Below are 21,172 nucleotides of genomic sequence, written 5' to 3' on the forward strand. Positions count from 1 at the left end.
GTGTGGAGTCGCCAAAGGCCGCGGCGGTTGGGGCGGCGCCGGCGCGCGGTATGTCGGGCGCGGGGCTGGAGAAGCCGCAGCTGATCACGCACGTGCAGCAGTCGCTGAACTACACCGTGTTCGAGTGCAAATGGGTGCCGTGCAGCGCGCGCCTCCTCTGCCTCGGCAGCGTCCCGCGCGGCACCGGCGTCATCCAGCTCTACGAGCTGCAGAGCGGCCGCCTCCGCCTGCTGCGCGAGGTGAGCGGCCGGCGCGGGACCCGCCCCCGGCTGCTGCGGACGCCCTGCCCTTGGGGGCGCTGGCGGGGCGGTGGGGGGCTGCTCACTCACTGACCCGCCCCCCGCCCACACACACGCACGCACCCCCCCAGTAACCGCTACATCTGCTCCCCGCGTCTCGGTCTCTGCTGTTCTCAGGCTCTGTTCTCGTGGCTCTGATCGGCCCTTCTTTGTGCCCCCCTCCCCGCCCCCGTGAGCGGCTCTCTGCCCCTGTGGGGGCCAGCAGGCCCCGGGACAGTCCTGCCCCTCCACTACCCACAGCCCCTGCTCCGCGGGGGGGGGTGGTTGCTATAGCAACGCTGGGGGGGCCCACAGCCCCTGCTCCGCGGGGGGGTGGTTGCTATAGCAACGCTGGGGGGGCCCACAGCCCTGCTCCGCGGGGGGGGTGGTTGCTATAGCAACGCTGGGGGGCCCACAGCCCTGCTCCGCGGGGGGTTGCTATAGCAACGCTGGGGGGGCCCACAGCCCCTGCTCCGCGGGGGGGTGGTTGCTATAGCAACGCTGGGGGGGCCCACAGCCCTGCTCCGCGGGGGGAGTGGTTGCTATAGCAACGCTGGGGGGGCCCACAGCCCTGCTCCGCGGGGGGAGTGGTTGCTATAGCAACGCTGGGGGGGCCCACAGCCCCTGCTCCGCGGGGGGGGTGGTTGCTATAGCAACGCTGGGGGGGCCCACAGCCCTGCTCCGCGGGGGGAGTGGTTGCTATAGCAACGCTGGGGGGGCCCACAGCCCCTGCTCCGCGGGGGGGTGGTTGCTATAGCAACGCTGGGGGGGCCCACAGCCCCTGCTCCGCGGGGGGGTGGTTGCTATAGCAACGCTGGGGGGGCCCACAGCCCCTGCTCCGCGGGGGGGTGGTTGCTATAGCAACGCTGGGGGGGCCCACAGCCCCTGCTCCGCGGGGGGGGGTTGCTATAGCAACGCTGGGGGGGCCCACAGCCCCTGCTCCGCGGGGGGAGGTGGTTGCTATAGCAACGCTGGGGGGGCCCAGAGCCCCTGCTCCGCGGTAGGGGGGTGGTTGCTATAGCAACGCTGGGGGGGCCCAGAGCCCCTGCTCCGCGGGGGGGGTGGTTGCTATAGCAACGTTGGGGGGGCCCACGGCCCCTGCTCCGCCGGGGGGGTGGTTGCTATAGCAACGCTGGGGCACGCGCCCGGCCTGCGTGGAGTCAGCTGCGGAGCACAAGCCGTGTGCCATCCCGGCCCGTTGCTGTGTGGAAGCACAAAACTATCCTCTGACTTTTTAAAATGTCCCCACCATGCTGTCAGCCCCTGTCTTCCAGTCTGTAAATGTGGATACTGGAAAACTGCAGAGAATGGTCCCATTTTTCTCTCCCATCCAACAAATGAAAAATGGAAAAGATCTGGTCAAACAATTGAGTCCTTCCCGCTGCAGTCATCAATAAGGTACAGGAATTTCACTTCATATGCAACATTTTAATGGCACCTTTGGGGCTTTTCTACACTGGCGCTTTACAGTGCGGCAGCGGTCTCACTCAGGGGTTTGAAAAAACACCCCCTGAGCGCTGCAAGTTTCAGCGCTGTAAAGTGTCAGTGTAGACAGTGCACCAGCACTGGGAGCTATTCCCTTCGTGGAAGTGGTGTTTTTATAGCGCTGGGTAAGCTCTCTCCTAGCGCTATGCCATCACTACACAGCCATGTTAAAGCGCTGCCACAGCCAGTGCTTCAATGTTGCTAGTGAAGACGTGCCCTCTGTCTCAAATGACCCCAAAGTCGTCTGGTAAAACATACGTAGCAATGAAATGCAGTCACCACTGGAGCGAAGGGTGGCAATCAAATTGCACACAGGATGCTTCTAAATGCAGATGGGGGAGGAAGGAGAATATTGACAAGGTAAAAAATGTAAGCAATAACCTTTCAGGCCAACTTTATGTATCATAAAAAAGGACATAAACCCAATTACAAAAACCAAACTTTGAAGATCATCTTTAAAATGCATCTGCTTCAGTGACAGGTATTACATTGATATTTCTTAGAAACTGGCTAGCTTAATTTCTCACTTTGTGCTGCTGCCACAGCATACAAGCATTATGCTGCATGCATTGTGGGAGGTTGTGAAGAGAGGGTGAAGGAGTGGTTCTACTGAGGTTGTTTTAAAATAGGTTTAAAAAATTTTTCCAAGCAACTTCAATGGTATTTAAAGATCCTAGCTGTGTTGTATAGCGTTCTTTTCTCCCCTCCCCCCATTAAAAGTAATACATTAGAAATGTGAAAGGAACATTTAATTTTTTCTCCTTATCTTTTAAAAAGATTTAGTCAGGCTTCTTACTGTTCAACTCAGGATGGCAAAAACCTTCTGTCTGTAACATATTTTTTTTCTGATTTGAAGCTAAATATTTTTGTTGTTGTTGTTATTAGAGTAGTACTTTCTTGCTTCAATTGGGGATCTCAAGGATTTTAGCAGGCACCTTGAGGTAATGCTGGCTGCTAATTTGTTTCCTAAAATCAGCTCAGGTAGCTTTTTCTGCTGTATGTATACATGAATGTGTTATCCAGTGCACTGTTCCTAATCGAGTTTTTACAAATCAGACGATACTTTATTTGGATTTTGGACCAGGATGTGCTTTCAAAATACTCCTCCCTTATCCCCAGACTATAATATAACTAACTCGCTGAGGTTCCTCTAGCTCAATCCTCTACCTGGTTTCTTTTCTGTTCATCAGTTGTGGGGCTGAGGGGGAAATGCCACCTCCCCCCTAAATCAATTTCTGTCCATTACTATCCCACAGTTATGCACATATCCCCAAAACCGTTATCCCGGCTGTTACTGGGACACACCCAAATTTATCTGCTCCTTGTTAAAAGGGTTTGTGGTGGCTGGACATCATTAGATTTCAACAGCCTCCTGTTGTGGAGGCGTAGCCTAGTTACACTGTTGCCAGCTCTCACATTGGGAGCGTTTAAAGCTCCAGCTTCTGGATTCATGTGATTGTGGGAATTTCATCTTCAATTTAAACCCAAAAATAGTTCCTAGCTCTCTTGGCTGTGAAGAAAAGTTTGAGAATGTGACCCTGAGTGCTTAAAACCCAGAGGGCAAATAAAAAGAACTTCAATTTTTTTTTTTTAAATCTCATCATTTTGGGAGTCTAATTCATGATTTTTGATGTTCCATTGAGCTTTAATAATCTTTTTGCATGTTTATTAGTTAGACTTAAAAATGATATCTTTTCAAGTAAAATTCTCAAAACTTACTGTTTGTTTTAAATGAATGCCAAAATTCTCCTTCGTAAGGTCAGCATTTGGCCATGTAACTAAGGATTTTCATGAGTCCTCTCCGCACTGAGTGCTTGTAGGTATTCAGTCAATAGCTACATGTGTAAAGAATGTATGCAACGTTGTTGACACTAGTTATACAAGGTTTCATCAATTTTAGTCACCATGATTGCTTACATAAAGCAGTTGTTTTTTAAATTGAAGTAACCTTTGAGGATTTACTAATCTGCAGTAACAATAGTGCCTCAGTTGTATAAAGAGAGTTTAAGATCTACAGGGACAATAGTACATAAACTTTCTCAAGTTATAGGGTTCTGTAGGGATGCAACATAGAAGGCACACAAACAGTGTTGCTCCAGACTAATAGAAAGAATGGCTTAATTATCTCTTATGTTCATTCTAGCAGATCTCTGAGAAGAGCTAAAATTTCCTCTGCTTTATATTTGCAAATCAGTAGAGACAACAGCCTTTGAGTATAATTAGTGAGACGGGTAGAGGGAAGGAGAATGTGTGATTATTTTCTTAAAAGCTCGTTACAATCAAATCGACACGATGCAGTGATATGAAATTTTAAAATCGTAGAATAAGCTAAAATGTGGTATACCTTTGCCGCAGAATATTTCGTTTGCATTTCATACTGAATATCTTATTGAAAGTTCACTGAAGCCTGCTAGCAGTGTGGCTTTCAAGCAGCTGCTTATCCATTGTGTGGTTTTGTTGAGATTTTTTTAATATACTGACAAAAATTTTACCCTTTTTAGATTGAAAAGGCCAAACCTATTAAATGTGGAACTTTTGGTGCTACATCTCTACAGCAGAGATATCTAGCTACTGGGGACTTTGGTGGAAACCTTAATATATGGTAAGAATACTAGCTCCTCTCAGGATACGCCTTACTGTACATGATATACTTGCACTCACAATTCAGGCCTATTGTATTTGCCCTGTTTTTGTGTGTTTATCTGTATTATAGTTGTGCCTAGGGACCCCAGTCATGGATCAGATTCCCTTGAGTGGTAGGCACTGCATATACACTCAAACAGAGACAGTCTCTTCCTGAAGAGTTTACATTCTAAGTAAAACTATTGAACAAAATTAAGACAAAACAAAATATTGTTGATTTATTCAAATCTTCTATCTGCAGGTAGCAGAAAGCTGTTTCTATTCCTAAAGGTTCCTCATGTTGAAAGGAGGCTTTTGGGTAAAAAATAACAGCCATATGTGTTCTGGCAGTTTCTAAAATGAGGTTTATTTTCAACATTCAATTTACAGTTCAGATTATGAACACTTTTTTCTTAATGCTTTGGCTATTGTTACCAACAGCCGGATTTAGAGAACATGTTCAGATTAATATAAGTAGGTAAATTTTTTGAAAATATTAAAGGAAATCTTTACAGAATTTCAAAATAGATTTTATTTATCTGATACAATTTATTAGCATTCCACCAAGAGACTAGTGACAGGTTCCATTTCACTGGAATATTAAGAATGGTATTGATAGAGAGTGACTGTTAGTTTGTATGGTTGCTCTTTAAATGACAAGGAATTGAGGAGAGACAAAGCAGAGTTGGAAAATTAGAAGAAAAGTAAGAAACTGGGAGGATTCCAAATAGAAGACCAATATTAAAGCAGAAATGATGGACTTTGTTTTAAAGATGAAGATCTTCAGGCAGAGAATTGGTTAAAATGGACCCAAAGGGTCATCTTAAATCCTCACTGAAAATACAGTTAGCTACAACATTTTGACCCTCAGTCCATCCTAATAAACAATATTAAAAGTTTGTAATTTGAGGATTCTAATTTTTTGGAGTTGTCCTAGATTAAAGTACTATTCTAAAATTTGTATACCAAATATAAATTTGGGTAGTATGATGTCATGCAACTTGTAGGACATTGAGGAGTTTAACATAGAAAAATGAATTGAATAGTAAAGCAGATATCCTCAATAGTATTACCTGGCTCTTCGTGTTTGTGGGTAGATTGAGATCTGTATGCACTGTTCCCTTTAACTTGCATTGTTGTAAGCTTCCAGCTGCTTGGCTTCAACGTGCTTTTTCATAAATGACATTCAGTACCTAGATGTAGCATTCTCTCAACAAAATTTCTGCTTCACAGAACCTAACCAGCTTTAGTTGCATTCTGATCCCTAATTCAGAGAAATTATTTTTCTTGCTCATTCTGACCAGTGATTTGTGCAATACTGACTGAGACTAGTTGATTTTAAATGATTGACTAGTTAAGGCACATAGCTGCCAGGACAGATTCATTTGCATGGTAAGAGTGAATAGTCAGATGACTATTGGAGATCCATACGTTTTTTTTGGAGTTAATAGAGCAATTCTGAACAGCCTCAAAAGTAGATGAAATCCATAAACGAGTGGGGAAACAGTTTCACCTTTTTCCATTTTAGACCTTTCTAGAAGAAAGCCTTATGGTTGTAACTTTGCTGTTTTGTTCTCAGTGCAAGTCTGAGCCATCATGTTGCATTTGTAGCCTGCATTCGGATACAGTGTTCTCTCCCTTTTGTATAGTAAAGTAGAGCACCATGGAACACGTATACAATATACTGTCTGTTCTTTTCTGTTGTCTAGGAACTTGGAAGCTCCAGAAATTCCAGTGTACTCTGTGAAGGGCCATAAAGAAATCATAAATAGTATAGATGGCGTAGGTGGCTTAGGGATTGGAGAAGGAGCACCAGAAATTGTGACCGGGAGCCGAGATGGTGAGTTAGCAAGCCTTAAAGTTCCTTAATCTTTGCCAAGAAAATACTATTTACAAGATTTGATTGGAGTTTATGGGCCCAGTCTGCATTGACTTTACAATGAAACTTTAAAAACTGGCCTAATAGGAAAAAATACAGTTTAGCCAGCTCATGTGGGGCCTAGAAGGAATTGGTTAGCAGCAGCTTATCCAGTTGGGCACATCCAGTGCCTAAATTTACCTTCTTCCATGTCAATCATAGTACCACATCACTGATGCTTTTGAACTAATTCTCCCCTCCTAGGGTCTGATTTATCAACATAAATAACAATTCAGCTCAAAGCAAGTCTTCTAGCTCACTCTCCAAGACTTCGGTCCTTTCAAGCCCTCCCCAGATTCAAACAGTTTCTTTTCCCTGATGGTGCAGGGCCAGTGAATGGGCTTCCTCCTAAACTCTTCTTGACTGTTACTCTACATCCAAGGCCTCCAGTCTTGCCTTTCTTATGGACCCTCCTAACTGAAGTTCCCTGGCCCAGCAAGCTTAGCCTCCTACAGGGGTCTCTCTCTTTACTAAGTGACTGAGCCACAGGTGTTTCCTGTACTGTAGCCATGTCAGAGGACTTACTTTAGCTTGGCTTGTCCTTCCTACAAGTCCCAGAATGCCGCCACTTAAAGCAGCCAAGCCTTGGAACAAGGCTGGCTGACTCAGGGTCACAACTGCCCTTAAAGGGGATAGATGCCCTATTTAACACATTGTCATGTCTTTTTATGTTCGTGTGTAAGGTGGAATGTTTTAAAGCCATTTGCCACTTTTTTTAAGCAGCTGCTGATAGCTATAACGGAGGCAGCTTCTGTATCTACGGGTGGATCCTGTGACTGCTGCTGTTAGCCCTATGACATATTGAAAATTGCCCAATGAAAATTGCCCAGCTGAACTTTTTGTTTTGAAACAATCATGGTTTTTAAAACCACTGCAATTAAATGTGGAGGTGGGGAGGTAATGGCAGTTTACACTTGAGTGCCAGTGGGAAAACTGGTTTGTTGATTGCTCCAATCCATTAGCACACCGTGGCAGTTATTTTTCTTAGCCTAGTGAATTTGGCAATGATGAGGTGGGTCTCTTCAACTATGGGAACCTCTGGCTGCCATTTGATATGGTTACAATTATATTGCAACCAGATCTATATGCTGTTTGTTCTATTTTGAGTCCAACAGGGGACAAAGTTTTCAGTTCATTTAGAGGCTATAGCCAAAAAAAAAAAAATATCAACATAAGAGGGTGGAAAGGAATGAATATGAAACAAGGTAAATACAAACTATGGCAAATGAGCTGTGGAAACTGTACCACTTCCATGGAATGAAGATAGAGTTAGAAAGAAGGAAGAAAGCTAGAACTTAAAGCAGACTGTAGACAATTCTGTTTAGCGATGTGAATCATACTATTACTTAGTTGAAATTGGATAGACTGTGTATCAATGAACTTTTCAAGTATTGAAACAAACCTTTTTCCTAATTTCTGCTCTGTTTTTCTTTCCATAAATGCAATCAGCTTTGTTAGAGATCAGACATGCAAATGTTTGGAATGTCTTCCCTAAAGCAAGTTGGAGAATGGAGAATGCATACAATATGCTACTGTATCAGTAATTTAAAATTCAGTATAATTATTATTACAGGAACGGTGAAAGTGTGGGACCCAAGACAAAAAGATACACCTGTTGCTAATATGGAACCAGTACAAGGCGAGAGCAAGAGAGACTGCTGGACAGTAGCATTTGGTAAATTGATAAGCTTTTCAGTTTTAGTCTGTAACTCGCAAGCAACAAAATATCTATCCATCTAGTCTGCCACTGGAAGCAGGGGGGCGATAATCAAGACAATCAAAACAAACAAATCGTGACTATTTCTGTTAAATTTTCGAAGTCAAGAAATGTGGTAATGTCCAACTTAAACTACTTTCTGTATTTTTTAACCCATGCCATTCTTGCAGTGCCTTTTGGTTATGGAAAATGGCCAATTACTGCTTTTCCTTCCTCTCATATGGCTCTTCTGTGTTCAGCTGTGTATGGGGGAAATAAACTGGGATTTACACTGAAGATATTTAGTGCATCTTTCCCTTTAGTTGTGCATTTTCATTCAGAAATAATCTGATCCTTCTGCCTTTCCTGATGTGAATAATCTTTACACATGCAAATAGTCCTGTTGACTTCAATGGGATAACTTGCATAAGTAAAGATTATATAAGTACTTTACAGGTTTCAGAGTAGCAGCCGTGTTAGTCTGTATTCGCAAAAAGAAAAGGAGTACTTGTGGCACCTTAGAGACTAACAAATTTATTAGAGCATAAGCTTTCGTGAGCTACAGCTCACTTCATCGGATGCATTTGGTGGAAAAAACACCACCAAATGCATCCGATGAAGTGAGCTGTAGCTCACGAAAGCTTATGCTCTAATAAATTTGTTAGTCTCTAAGGTGCCACAAGTACTCCTTTTCTTTATAAGTACTTTAGTACCTCATACAGTAATTAAGTTTTGTATGGAGATTGCCATAGCAGATGCTGCTTTTCACTGCTCTCCTGTTGGTTAGCTTTTGCTTACTATGTAGCTTTGTTATGCATTGCCTTTTTGCAAAAACTTTCCCAAAACCATCAAAGACAAGTCTTGCAACATACTCTGAAAGCAATCAGGTTTCGACTTAATTTACAAAGACATAAGGCTATTCCACAGACAATGGCCTCCTGCAGTGAAGAGGTTATCTCTGACTCTGGAAAGGTTAATCTCAGTACTTCTAGCTGCATTGTCCCTGAAGAATTTAGCTGACTCAGTGGATTGAGAGCCCGTCTCTGATGTAGCACAGTTCCAATTTAAGTGCCTTAAATATTAAGAACAGAGACTTGAACTGGGAGCTAATGAAGTGAGCAGAGACTCCGTCTGTGTTTTCAGCATTTTTCTTGTTAAGGAGACCAGTTGCTGTGTTCTGTACAAGGTGGTATTTTTGGTTTCCTCCATCATTAGCTAGAGATTCAGTGGGTTAAATTGATCAGTTTAGTGATAAATGCTTGGATTACTGCCATTAAATCCATAGTAAATGCTGTAGTTTTCTGGTAAAATAGTGGAAGGCATTGCTTATCACTGTTGCTATCTAAGTGTTCAGAATTAGTGATGACTCCACTAAGGTCTTGTCTACATGTACAGTAATGCTGCACCTCTGTAACGCTTAGTAAAGACATTACCTATGCCAATGGGAGAGCTTCTCAGTTTGGTGTAGGTACTCCACCTCCCCAAGAGTTAGCAGCTGTGTTAACGAGAGAAGACCTTCCGTCGATATATAGCTATCTACACTGGGTGTTGGGTCGGTATAACTGCGTCGCTTAGGGATGTGGATTTTCCATATTCCTTAGTGATGTACTTGTATCGACAAAAGCTCGCAGTGTAAACCAGGGCTAAAACCCAGAGACTATGTACTACCTTGACAAGTGATGAGCAGAGCCTTCATTAGCTTCTCATTATTTCCCTTTCCCTTCAGCATTGCTTAAATCTTGCCTGAGTTCAATCTGAGCCATCTGCTTGTCACCCTGTTGCTAATTTCTTTCAGACAGTGATGCATACGTGATCGTGTCAGCTGAGAAGGTGTTACAGAGCTTGGTGTCATCAATATATTTTTGGCAACAGCTCCCATATCTCTCAGATCCTTTCCAAGAGTTCTACAGATACAGATGAGGGAGACAGTCTTGATTTCTGTGGAACTCCATATGTGAGGATTCTTGGAGATGAGCCGCTTTCTGTCATAATTTCCTGGGTCCTGTTTGAGAGAAATGATTCATAATAGTATTGCACTATCCCCTCTCTACAGCTAGGTCTTGTAAGCAGGTCAGCAGGGCTCTATGATGGAATGTGTTGAAGACTGCAAAGAGAAGGTCTACTAAAGCTGTCTCTGTGCCATGGTGTACTGCAAAGCCTGTGTATGGTTCAGAGTATAGTCGCATGCCGCATGCTTTTGGATTACTTATGTGAATAGGAGTATCAGGATCAGGCACGTCATCTACTGTTTAGAGAATATTGTATTTTTAAATTGCATGAATTAAATATATTAGAATATTTTCTGAAAATTCATGATATTATATAGGAACAGAGAGAAGTTGTCTATAGTTTTCCAGGCACCAACATCTATTTGAATTGCTATGCAGAAATTGATTATTAGACCCAGGAACATATATTGATAAGCAGACACAACCATTTCTGGAGGGGATGCATACATATATGAGGTGGTGTATGCAATTTAGGCAGGAATCGGGGTTGATCAGTTGCGTACTTTTGTTTTAAAGGGTAGAACTAGCTATTTTGAAGACTACTTGAAAATCAGACCCTTCACCTAACACATTAATTACAAACGTTCCAATGACTTTTTTTCTGGTACAAATACAGGTTAAAATTGCAGACTTTAATTCATGACTGTTTTACAGTGTGGTGGGGATAATTTTTATACATCTAAATAGTTGTCTCTTTATTTTCAGGCAATGCCTACAATCAAGAGGAGCGTGTTGTGTGTGCTGGCTATGACAATGGTGATATTAAATTATTTGACCTAAAAAACATGTCATTGCGATGGGAGACCAACATTAAGAACGGGGTAATGTGTCATAAAGGCATGTTTTAATTTAAATTTGTTTGTAATGTGGAAGAATTAAAGGGTCACTGTATCTATTTGAAACCTACTCAGATTCTCACTAGGATAAAAGCTACGGAGGATTTTTTCTCCTTTGGGCCAACAAATCCTAGTTCATGGGTTCTTAGGTTGGGGATCATTCTTATCTTTATGGCTAGATGGACAGGGTCCTGAAACTTATTTATTTTGTAACTTGGCTTCACAGTAGGGAAGAGGTAGAGAACCATTGTCCTATATTATTTGTTTTCAGAGTATGCTGCAAGTCCTGTCAATTTATGCAGGTATTTTGAGAGCATGCTATTTGAGTGGGTTCAGGTGTTTTTAGATGATCTTGTTGAATTTGGTTGTGTCTTAAGTCAGTTGGATTCTTATTACCATTGTAAATGTACCTAGAGATTATGATGGCCCACATTTTACAAATCTAAAATAAATGCTTCTTCAGTGATGAGCTGAATTTCAGAGTAAATATGTGTGTGTTTATATTTCCAGGTTTGCAGTGTGGAATTTGATAGAAAAGATATTAATATGAATAAATTAGTGGCCACATCGCTAGAAGGAAAGTTTCATGTTTTTGATATGCGAACTCAGCATCCAACTAAAGGTTTTGCTTCCATTTCAGAGAAGGTATGTTATAAGGGAAGGCTGTTCTTTTTAAGGGAGAAATTTCATACTTACTCTTCAAACAAAGTTGCTCTGAAAACATTGCAAGTTTAACGATATTATGTAGGAGGTGTGAAGTTGGGCAGATTATATGTTCATTGGCAGTCATATGATGTGATAAGCATCCCATCATCCAAATGACTTCAGTGGGATTTGAGAGTTCTCGGTACCTGTTAGCATCTAACCTTAACTTCAGAAAACATGAATCAACCATATGAAAGGTAACATACATCATTTCAAGATGTGGAAAGTGGAGCAGGCTGCTTGTTCTGTATGCTGCTGTGTGGGAGACTCTGGCTCAGCTTCTGCTCGTGATCTACTCACTGGGGAGGAGGGAGTGTTGTCATTCAGAGGAGTTTCCTTTTTGTCCATTTAAGGCCAGGGTTTTTGCGGGTGGACTTGGCCAGAAGGACGCTCACCACAATATGAGACATTGAGGAGGATGTAAAAGCAGAGAAACGAGATATATGGAGGATATCCGCTGCTTGTAGGCCAGGGGGACATATGTGAATATTGAGTTCTTTTAGATGTGATAGCCCCTAGCACACCACTTATTAGCTATCAGAGATTGTCTTTTCCAGTGCTTTAGTATTCTTATTTATTGGTTTAATAAGTAGATGTGTACCCTGGAAGTGTAATGTAAAAGTGATTGCAATCTAAAATGATGGGACTTGAAACTTAATTGTATCCCTAGTATAAATCCTGGGAGTGGATGGGTCATTACACAAAGTAAAACCATTTCCCTGTGCTTAATTATCCCCCCCTTACTGTTACTCTCATCTTCTTGTCAACTGTTGGAAATGGGCCATCCTGATTATCACTATAAAACGTTTTTTTTTCTCCTGCTGATAATAGCTCATCTTAATTGATCACTCTCATTATAGTGTGTATGGCAACACCCATTTTTTCATGTGGTGTGTGTGTGTGTGTGTGTGTGTGTGTGTGTGTGTGTGTCTATCTTCCTCCTGTATTTTCCACTGCATGCATCCAATGAAGTGGGTTTTAGCGCACGAAAGCTTATGCTCAGATAAATTTGTTAGTTTCTAAGGTGCCACAAGTACTCCTTGCTCTTTTTGAAGATAAACTGAGTTATTCTGAGTCTACTGCAATGGTGTTTCTCAGAAAGCTTCATTCTGGGAACCACCAAGGGCCCACAGATAATCAAGCAGTTTGTGACTGGGGATACAGGGAGTGGAGGTAGGTCCAGAGAGAAGATTTTCTATACAGGTGTCTACAGAATGCAAAAGATGGAGAATCTTTGCCCTAGTGACCTCTCCCCACCTCCCCCAATGTCTCTTACCCACCATGTTTTTTGGTGCAGGTCCTGTATGAGTAGCAGTCTGACGAGGAGTAAAATTCACTGGCAAGAGCCATGCATTTTAATGATAAAATTACTAATGTCACTGTTTAAATAAGTAATAGGTCAATGTCAATATATTATCTTTAATTTGCTTTTTTTGACATCATCGAAGCTTTTAATCGATTAAACGTGTTAATGAAAGTACTAGTTTCACCATTTAACGCTTAAAATAATAATTTAGTTGGTGTTCATGGCAATTAAAACATTAAAATGAAAATCCTATCATAATTTGTGTTAAACAATTCCTTTTGGAACGTAAGCAGAAACTTGCTTACTAGCAGAGATTTATAATTGTCTGAAGCCTTTTTTGGTTCTGTGTCTTGCTACATGCCCTGCTTACCTGATTTAGATTTGAATTTTATATTTACTCATTTTTTTCATGGCTTTTGTAATACGTTCGATAGCAAATTCTGGTAATTGTTGAAAAGAGTCATAGGCTAGCATTAATAATTATTTTTATAATGACTACTTCATATCTGAGTATGGAAATCCAGTAGTTACATGATTCTTGTTCCTGATTATGGCCTTGCAAGCACGTATGCCCATGTTTAACTTTACTTACCTTACTGGTCATACTGAAGGTGAATACTCCCTTGAAAGCAACTACTAATATGCTTAAAGTTAGTGTAATCACTCAGATATATTTATCAGGGCTTAAGTCCTTACTTAGGAGACTAATCTGTAACTAATTTTTGTCTAACTCTGGTATTTGTTAGGCTCACAAATCCACCATGTGGCAAGTTCGACACCTGCCACAGAACAGGGATATCTTTATGACTAGTGGAGGAGCTGGGAGCCTTCATCTCTGGAAATAGTAAGTGTTCACTATCCACTCTAAATTAGGTGAAAAAATAACAAAACTACCATGTGTTGTAAAAAGTCTTCCTGGAAAATGTGTATGGGGCCCATGTTCAAACCAAAGATGTATTTAAATTCATTAAATTACAAACAATAGGTAGTTTCTCACACCGTGGCAGGACTTCATAATAGAGACTGAAAAAGTCCCTACTGTAACTTGATTGGCATTGTGGGTTTACAACAAGGATGAATTTGGCCCTTGATCTTTAACCTAATATAATCAAGATCTAAATTATATTGTCAGTTAATGAGATGTTAAATTGAATAATAGATTTCTTAAAGTTCTTGTTGTGGCAGGTATTGCTGAGAAGTGTATAAAGAGGCTTTGGACTTAAATAATTTAATAACACTTAGCATTTTATTTATTAGAAGGTCTGTGCAAACATAAGTTAGTCATTATAGCAACTTCATGAGGTAGGTTAATATTATCCTTACAAGCGGCAAAGAGTCCTGTGGCACCTTATAGACTAAGAAGTATTGGAGTATAAGCTTTCGTGGGTATGCTCCAGTACATCTGTTAGTCTATAAGGTGCCACAGGACTCTTTGCCACTTTTACAGTTCCAGACTAACACAGCTACCCTGCTGATACTATTATCCTTACAGTTATATATAGAAAGCTGAGACACAAAAGTTAAGTCACTTGCCCAAGGGTAAAAACTAAACAGCTAGCAAGTAACAAAGGGTATGTTAGAATTTGGGTGCTCCTGTCTCATTGCTTCATGCTCAGTTCACTAGACAATGCTGCTTTTCACATTTAGGATCTAATCCTGAGAGTCAAGAGGAGTTCATTGAGGATCCCTAGTCAGTTCTTCTGTGCAGAATAAGCTGGATCCAGAGGACTGTACTTGGGGTGTATATTCCCTATATGGCACAGAGCATTGCTCTGCGGTAACACTTCACATGCTAACAAGAAGTGGACAGAGCCAATGGATCCTTCCGTTTCATCCCCTGGCCACCCTCTCTTACTCCTGTGTGTGGACTTCATAAGCACCAATGGAGCCTACTTCAGATGGAGTGGCTCCATAGCCTGGAAGTGAGAGATGCCTGGCTTGGTTACTGGGGCTTGGATGTTGGGGGTCTTAATTTGTTCCTTAATGCAGGGTTCAAATGCTGCTGATGGCCTTATGTGGATTCCCTGAACTGGGATGAATTTCATCATGTCTCTAGGAAACCTGAGACACCTTCTAACTGGACTTGTGAAAAACAAACAAATGTGTATTTGTGGGTGGGTATTTCTTTTAGTGTTTGTCTATGATACATATTCTAAAACCATGCTTGTTTGGTTTTGTTTTATTTCTTATTGGCAGTGAGTACCCTGCTCAGCGCTCAAAGAAGGATTCTGAAGGAGTTGAGATGGGGGTTGCAGGTTCAGTCAGTCTCTTACAGAATGTGACTTTGTCAACACAGCCCATTTCTAGCCTTGATTGGAGCCCTGACAAAAAGGGTCTGTGTGTCTGCAGTGCTTTTGACCAGACTGTGAGGGTACTGATCGTTACGAAGCTCAGCAAAATTTGACAAAAAACTGATTTTCAGAAGAAAAGCGACATAGTCTGAGGGGTGTATATAAAAGAGACTTCCTTATTTATAACTTGAATATCTCCTTTAACAAAACTGGTTTAAAGAATTAAAAAACAGATCTTTCTATTGAAAGTTCAGATAAATTGAGTTATGGTTGTTTGACTACATACTATGCTGCTGTTGGAAAAAGTTGACTAGGCTTAACTTTTTTATCTTCTAATGTAAATTTACCTTTAAAATAAAATGTGCCTTCTGCTTAGAGTGTTTAAAATATCTGCAAGTTCAGACGTTATTTTAAACTGTATCTTCTCAATATAATTGCTTTTTTCCTTCAGTAGCACTAATCTGTTCGCTCTTGTTAAATTGTTTGTTTTGTATGTTTTTTATCATATATTTGTCCATTCTTAGTTATTAGAGAAACTAACCTATGATCCATCCTAGAAAATACATTGAAGGGACAGTGAATTTCTCTGACCTGACTTGTATTCTTCTGTTAATTTTTAATTAATTTGTTACTCTGTATCCTACAATAAAAACGTGTCCTTTGTTATTGTAATGTGAAGTATATTACCCAAGAAACAGAGATGTGTGGGAAGAATACATTTAATTAGGTTTGCAAAAAAGGAAACAGTTTGTAGCAAGAAGCTGGGTTTGCTGCAGAATGATGTATTTCTTCCTGGTTTCTTCATTTTTGTTGTTTCTACCTTTAAAAGCTTTGTACAGCAGCCAAAATAGAGGGATTTTTGATCAAATTAACTATAATATCCATAAAAATCAATTTTTAAAAAAAGAAAAGGGCCATTATCAAATAGAAATCTAGCCAAAATCCCCCAAAAAGAATTAAGTAGTTTCAGGTACTATATCTTCTCTGAGTCTCTGCAAATGTTTCCTTATTTTTAAGTGTTTTCCTCCCCTTTTGTAGTCGTGTGAAGGCATAAAATACTAAGTGAAACTGACTATGCAGGGGAAACGGAGAAACATGAATATACGCAATGCAGGCAAATTCAGAGTGGAAAATACTGGGAATAAGACAAATATGTATGTGTGTGCATGTACTAATTACAGCAAGTACAACACTTTCACAGAAGTGGGAGGTATAATTGGTGTCCTTTTTCATTTAAACTTTCAAAAAACAAGATGTTTTTTCAGTGAACTGCTCCCTGTCTTCTCATTACTTGGAAATGTGCAGCAGTAATAAATTTGAGCCACTTGTGATTTCATGTAAGTTTGCACTTCTAGTGGATCCCAATGGTCACAGCTTACTACGGAAGATGGAGCTGTGTCAGTGTAAATTCTCCTGTAAGATCTAAGGTTTCAATTTACTATAAAACGAACCCAGCATCTGGTGAGATTTACATTTGCAAATTGGCCATAGACGTTATAGGTGGACCTGGTATTGATGCTTATAGTTAAGTTGCCCAACACTTCCCGTTATTAGTCAGTTGCTTTGAACTTTGCCAAACTTAAACTTTTTGGTCTTTAATTTTCCATGTTGGCTGTTTGCGTCAATTTGTTTTGGAAAGCTTCAAGTAAAACCATTCAGCCATTTCTGAGAAAGCAATTAGAGAAAAAAATAACACTTTTTTGCTCATGTTAATAAAAAAAAATCTCATAGCTCTTCTGCTGAGAACCTCCGGGACCTCCTTGCTTTGGAGCAGGAATTTGAACTTCAACAAGGAGGTTACACTGGTGTCAGGGATGTGCCTTTTGCTATGCTGAGTAGGACTTTCCCTGTATTTGCACCTTTCCTCAATGCAACTGCTTTCTCCTCCTCCTTTTCCATGATGCTTAGATGTCAGAAGGGGGCCATTAAGAACACAGGAGAGCCAATCTCCCTGTCCTCTGTGCCTGGTGCCAGAGTAGCCCCTTCCTGTGTAATCTTAATTCAGTCCCCTTGTGTATATGCATAATGAAACAGTCTTTAATTACATGATCACACAGTATTTTTGCCACAGGACCCTAGATGTATTCAGTATATAGGATGGATGGTGCTTTGGGAATGCCCCAGTGGGTCCCTGTCACTTTCTTCTTGCCCCATTCAGCTCTGATATGAGTGTCAGAGATACTCCCCTACCCACAGCAGGATGGAAGAGGAGCATAAATGAGCCCTGACTTCCTTTTTGAGCATTCGCTGCATGCTGCAGTAGCTCAGTGCCTCTTCTTTTTCCCTCTCATTAGTGTCAGGCTTAACCTAAGTTCCGCTCCACTGCATAACTGGTCCATAGGTGTGGCTGCAGGAGGAGGAGCTGCTACTTCCAACTTCAGAGGGTTATGTGCTGCTAGATCTCCAGTTGTAGGCTTGGACCACAGCTCTTGGCTATTTCTGCCTGATGGTGACTGGTTTTTTGAATGGATTCTAAACAATGCTGATAGCATTTCTCTAGTTCTTACTTGCAGAGAATCTCAAAGCACTTTGCAAAAAGGGAATTCTAGTCCTATGATGTAGGTAAATGTCGCCATTTTATGGAGAGAGAAGTTGAGGCACAACCAAAGGCCAAAGCCTACCCCCAGATCAGATACTGAATCTCAGCAGCACTGAGGCAGTGTCAGAAAATAAAAATGTCTACACTAGTAGAGATTTTTGACAGTGTTCAAAGTTTGTGGATAACAGAACTGCGTAGAGAGACTCTGTTCCTTCCTTACCTTACCTGAGCTGACTTGTGTCAGCCCAGGACTGTCACAACAAGAGCTCCATTATACATCCCCAGATCTTTTTTGTATTGCTTAAATAGTCCTGTACCAACTACAGTGTTCTTTTTCATTATGTAAATGTGTTTAGTGATGACGGTCTGCAAATACCATATAAGCCACGTGGATTCTCAAAACAAGACCTAGCATCAAGAATTTTATTGACATTCTGTGGGCCTGACTCCTCATCTACTGTAAAGTCAATGGAGTTTCACTAGTGTGAGGGGAAAATCAGGCACCATATATGGATTATGGACTAACCCTTTCTGAATGCTCTTAACATGTTTTAGATACTGTTTAAAAATGGGAAAATAATCCCTTCCTACCATATTTCAAAAAGTGTTATGACTTATTGGGTTTTGAATGTAAAGTTGACTCATTTTTGCAAGACAAAGCCAAGGTTTTTCTAATTTTATATAATAACAGTTTGCCTTATTTGTGAGTCATCCCTCTCACCCATGCAGAGACAGCCCGAGGGTTGGCTTGTGCAGCAAGGATGTACCATTTATTCTAAATGGGCTGGCAGAAAAAATATCCTTTTACTTGTAAAGTGAGCACATTTGATCCAGAAGCCATTGAGAGACAGTAATCACAGAACTGCCTGAGCTATTTTTACTAGCGCAGATCCAGGACGCATGGATCCCTCCCCTGGCTTGGCACAGCATTTCATTGTGACCTTGGCCAACAAAGGCACAAATTCTCAAACAGCCTTTCCTTTTTTGGTTGCCCCCATTTTTGGTGCCCAATGTTAGATCCCAACATTTGATTTTTCACAGTACAAAATGCTGACAACTCCAAATCATTAGGAGCTGCACATTTTCAAATCCTCTGAAAAATCAGACTCTAGGTGTCTAAAATTGGACTCCTACAGTCAAGGCACCACAGGTTACAGATCACTTTTTAAAATGTGTCCATAACCTCCTTGTGCCTCAGTTCCTCCTTCAGGGGATAATGCTACCTACCTAGCAGCAGTGTTATGAGGCTAAATTCATTAGTGTTTGTAAATCACTTGAAGGTGCTCTGAGGGAAGGTGCTATAAAAGTTGCAATATGTTATACTATAACTAGTGTAACACCCTAAATGTGACTCCACGCAAAAGGAAAGGAGTAATCCAAATGTATTTGGTGCTCTGATGCTTAGCAAATACAGCCTGTATTTTGTAAATCATAATCTTTTATATGTTTGCATTAGTACAGAAATTCAGGAGAGCTTCTTTGGGTTCAAAAGCATTATGGATATATTTTGTGTGTGTCAGTGCGTGTCACAGGCTGACTAATGAGATTAATAGCAGAGTAAATATATTTGATAGTTTTAAATGATGAAGCAGTTTACCTGGAACTATAACAGAATTTTAATTCTCATAGGGCAGCTGCAGGTTTTACTCATGCAAATCCTCTCCTCCTTAAGGAGAATTCATTTGTGACTACAGTGAGAAAGCATACTGCCTCTGTGGTGGTTGCTGCTGAAGACCCGGACAGCCCTGTCCCCTGGTGGAGATGCATGTGCACTGCAGGTATTTATGCCAGACATGTTTTTTTAGCAACAGTCATAAAGGATGGACGTATTCACAGACTATTATTTCCAAGTTTGAGTCAAGAATTTAAAAGTTCAGTAGAAATCAAGGGCAGAGGAGGGGTGTGACTGTATATATAAAATGTGCAGTGTTAACCTTTTGTGTGCCACCAGGGTAGGTCCAATGATTTCACTCTAGTTATAGGTTTCAGAGTAGCAGCCGTGTTAGTCTGTATTATATATCTGTATTAGTCTAGTTATAGTATAGCACAGTGGTTTTCAACCGTTTTTCATTTGTGGGCCCCTACAAAAATTCGAATGGAGGTACGGACCTCTTTGAAAATTCAACCTGTGGCCCATGGACCCTACCATAGACGTCTTAGACTAAAAACTGACTGAACAGAATTCAACTATAAACATTGCACGTGCTCGGCAGGGCATTTGATGCAGCATAAGAAGGGCGCTAAACTGTGAACTTCTATGGTAAACTTCTGGGTTTTGACCTTTAGATGGGTCTGATTTTGATCAGAAAAATGAAATGCCTTTTCTGGGATCTGAAACGTTATTTTCATAGTCACCTTTTGTGGACCCCTTAGACATAGTTTGTGGACCCCAGGTTGAAAACCACTGGTGTTGCACATAGTGCAGTGGTGGGCAACCTGTGGCCCGCGGACCCCATGCGGCCCGTCAAGCTAATCTGCTGGTGGACTGCGAGACAGTTTGTTTACACTGATCATCTGTAGGCACAGCCACCTGCAGCTCCCAGTGGCCGCGGTTCGCCATTCCCGGCCAATGGGAGCTGTGGGAAGCGGCACGGGCTGCAAGGACGTGCTGGCCAACACTTCCTGCAGCACCCATTGGCTGGGAACAGCGAACCGCAGCCACTGGGAGCTGCGGACAGCTGTGCCTGCAGATAGTCAGTGTAAAAAAAACTGTCTAGCGGCCCTCCAGCAGATTACCCTGACGGGCCACAGGTTGCCCACCACTGACATAGTGGATACATATAGTCATGTAAGTGCTCCTTCAAAGTATGCAAACTATACATCAGGGAGAAAGTAAAGGCTAATGAGAGCAAACTGTCTTCCTAAGGTTTGAACGATTTTCGTGCAAGGATAATATTAGGCGTTTGATGTCTCTTAGAACCAAATAATCCCCTCCACGTGCACACGAAGTATGATGCTGAAGAGCACATGCCCTTAAATCATTTTAGATGGCGACTTCCTTCTACTTGTAAATCCTGGATGCAGCCCTGCTGTTGAAGGTGAGAGCATGGAGATTAAAAGAACAAGCTACTCTGATTCTAAAATCTGCTATTAGAGATATTAATGCTTATAACATTTGATCATAAGTGAAATGTAATATAATAATTGAAAAAGTAACACAGAGGAGTTTGCCTCTGTCATTAACCTGTGGATCTATTTCTAATGTGAAATGCTTTGTATCAATTAGGCACCTTGTGAAACGGCTCAGAGCAGAGATGCATGGAAAAATAAATAAGGCGAGTTACAATGAGCTGGTTTATTTTTCTGCTGGATTAGCTGTCGGTCGTGTTTCCATACACGTATCCCCCTGCATCAAAGACAATACTTTATCAACAATATAAACAACTGTAGGCAAAACCTCTTCTGAATTCAGGTTATTACAGTCATGATTAGAGCAAGAGCTGGTACATTTTAACATCTGCAGCTGAGCCCTAGACTCTTCCATAAA

General features: G+C 41.5%; 1 protein-coding gene across 3 annotated transcripts; it reads left to right on the plus strand.

Annotated features, from left to right (window-relative positions):
• The first annotated feature begins 50 nt into the window (after nucleotides 1-50).
• DNAAF10 (dynein axonemal assembly factor 10) lies at nucleotides 51-20,972 on the plus strand. Of its 3 annotated transcripts, none has more exons than XR_006280341.1 (9): nucleotides 51-239; nucleotides 4,265-4,365; nucleotides 6,095-6,225; nucleotides 7,877-7,978; nucleotides 10,714-10,829; nucleotides 11,355-11,489; nucleotides 13,602-13,699; nucleotides 19,358-19,667; nucleotides 19,726-20,972. XR_006280341.1 is itself a non-coding variant. In XM_038396220.2 (8 exons), exons 1-8 carry the CDS (start codon nucleotides 51-53, stop codon nucleotides 15,257-15,259), a joined length of 1,080 nt encoding a protein of 359 aa, XP_038252148.1. In that variant the 3' UTR covers nucleotides 15,260-16,059. The 3 variants fall into 3 exon arrangements, 1 of the variants encoding a protein (XP_038252148.1); XR_006280342.1 differs by having other exon boundaries at nucleotides 19,358-19,463; nucleotides 20,603-20,972; XM_038396220.2 differs by lacking the exons at nucleotides 19,358-19,667; nucleotides 19,726-20,972 and adding an exon at nucleotides 15,052-16,059.
• The last annotated feature ends 200 nt before the right edge of the window (nucleotides 20,973-21,172 follow it).

The sequence above is a fragment of the Dermochelys coriacea genome, chromosome 3 (assembly GCF_009764565.3).
Source record: "Dermochelys coriacea isolate rDerCor1 chromosome 3, rDerCor1.pri.v4, whole genome shotgun sequence".
Classification (NCBI taxonomy): domain Eukaryota; kingdom Metazoa; phylum Chordata; order Testudines; family Dermochelyidae; genus Dermochelys; species Dermochelys coriacea.

Coding starts and splice junctions, on each gene's coding strand:
- DNAAF10 (XM_038396220.2), top strand. CDS start 51: ATGTCGGGCGCGGGGCTGGAGAAGCCGCAGCTGATCACGCACGTGCAG. Junction 4,366..6,094: donor GGTGGAAACCTTAATATATG/GTAAGAATACTA, acceptor TCTGTTGTCTAG/GAACTTGGAAGCTCCAGAAA. Junction 10,830..11,354: donor AGACCAACATTAAGAACGGG/GTAATGTGTCAT, acceptor TTATATTTCCAG/GTTTGCAGTGTGGAATTTGA.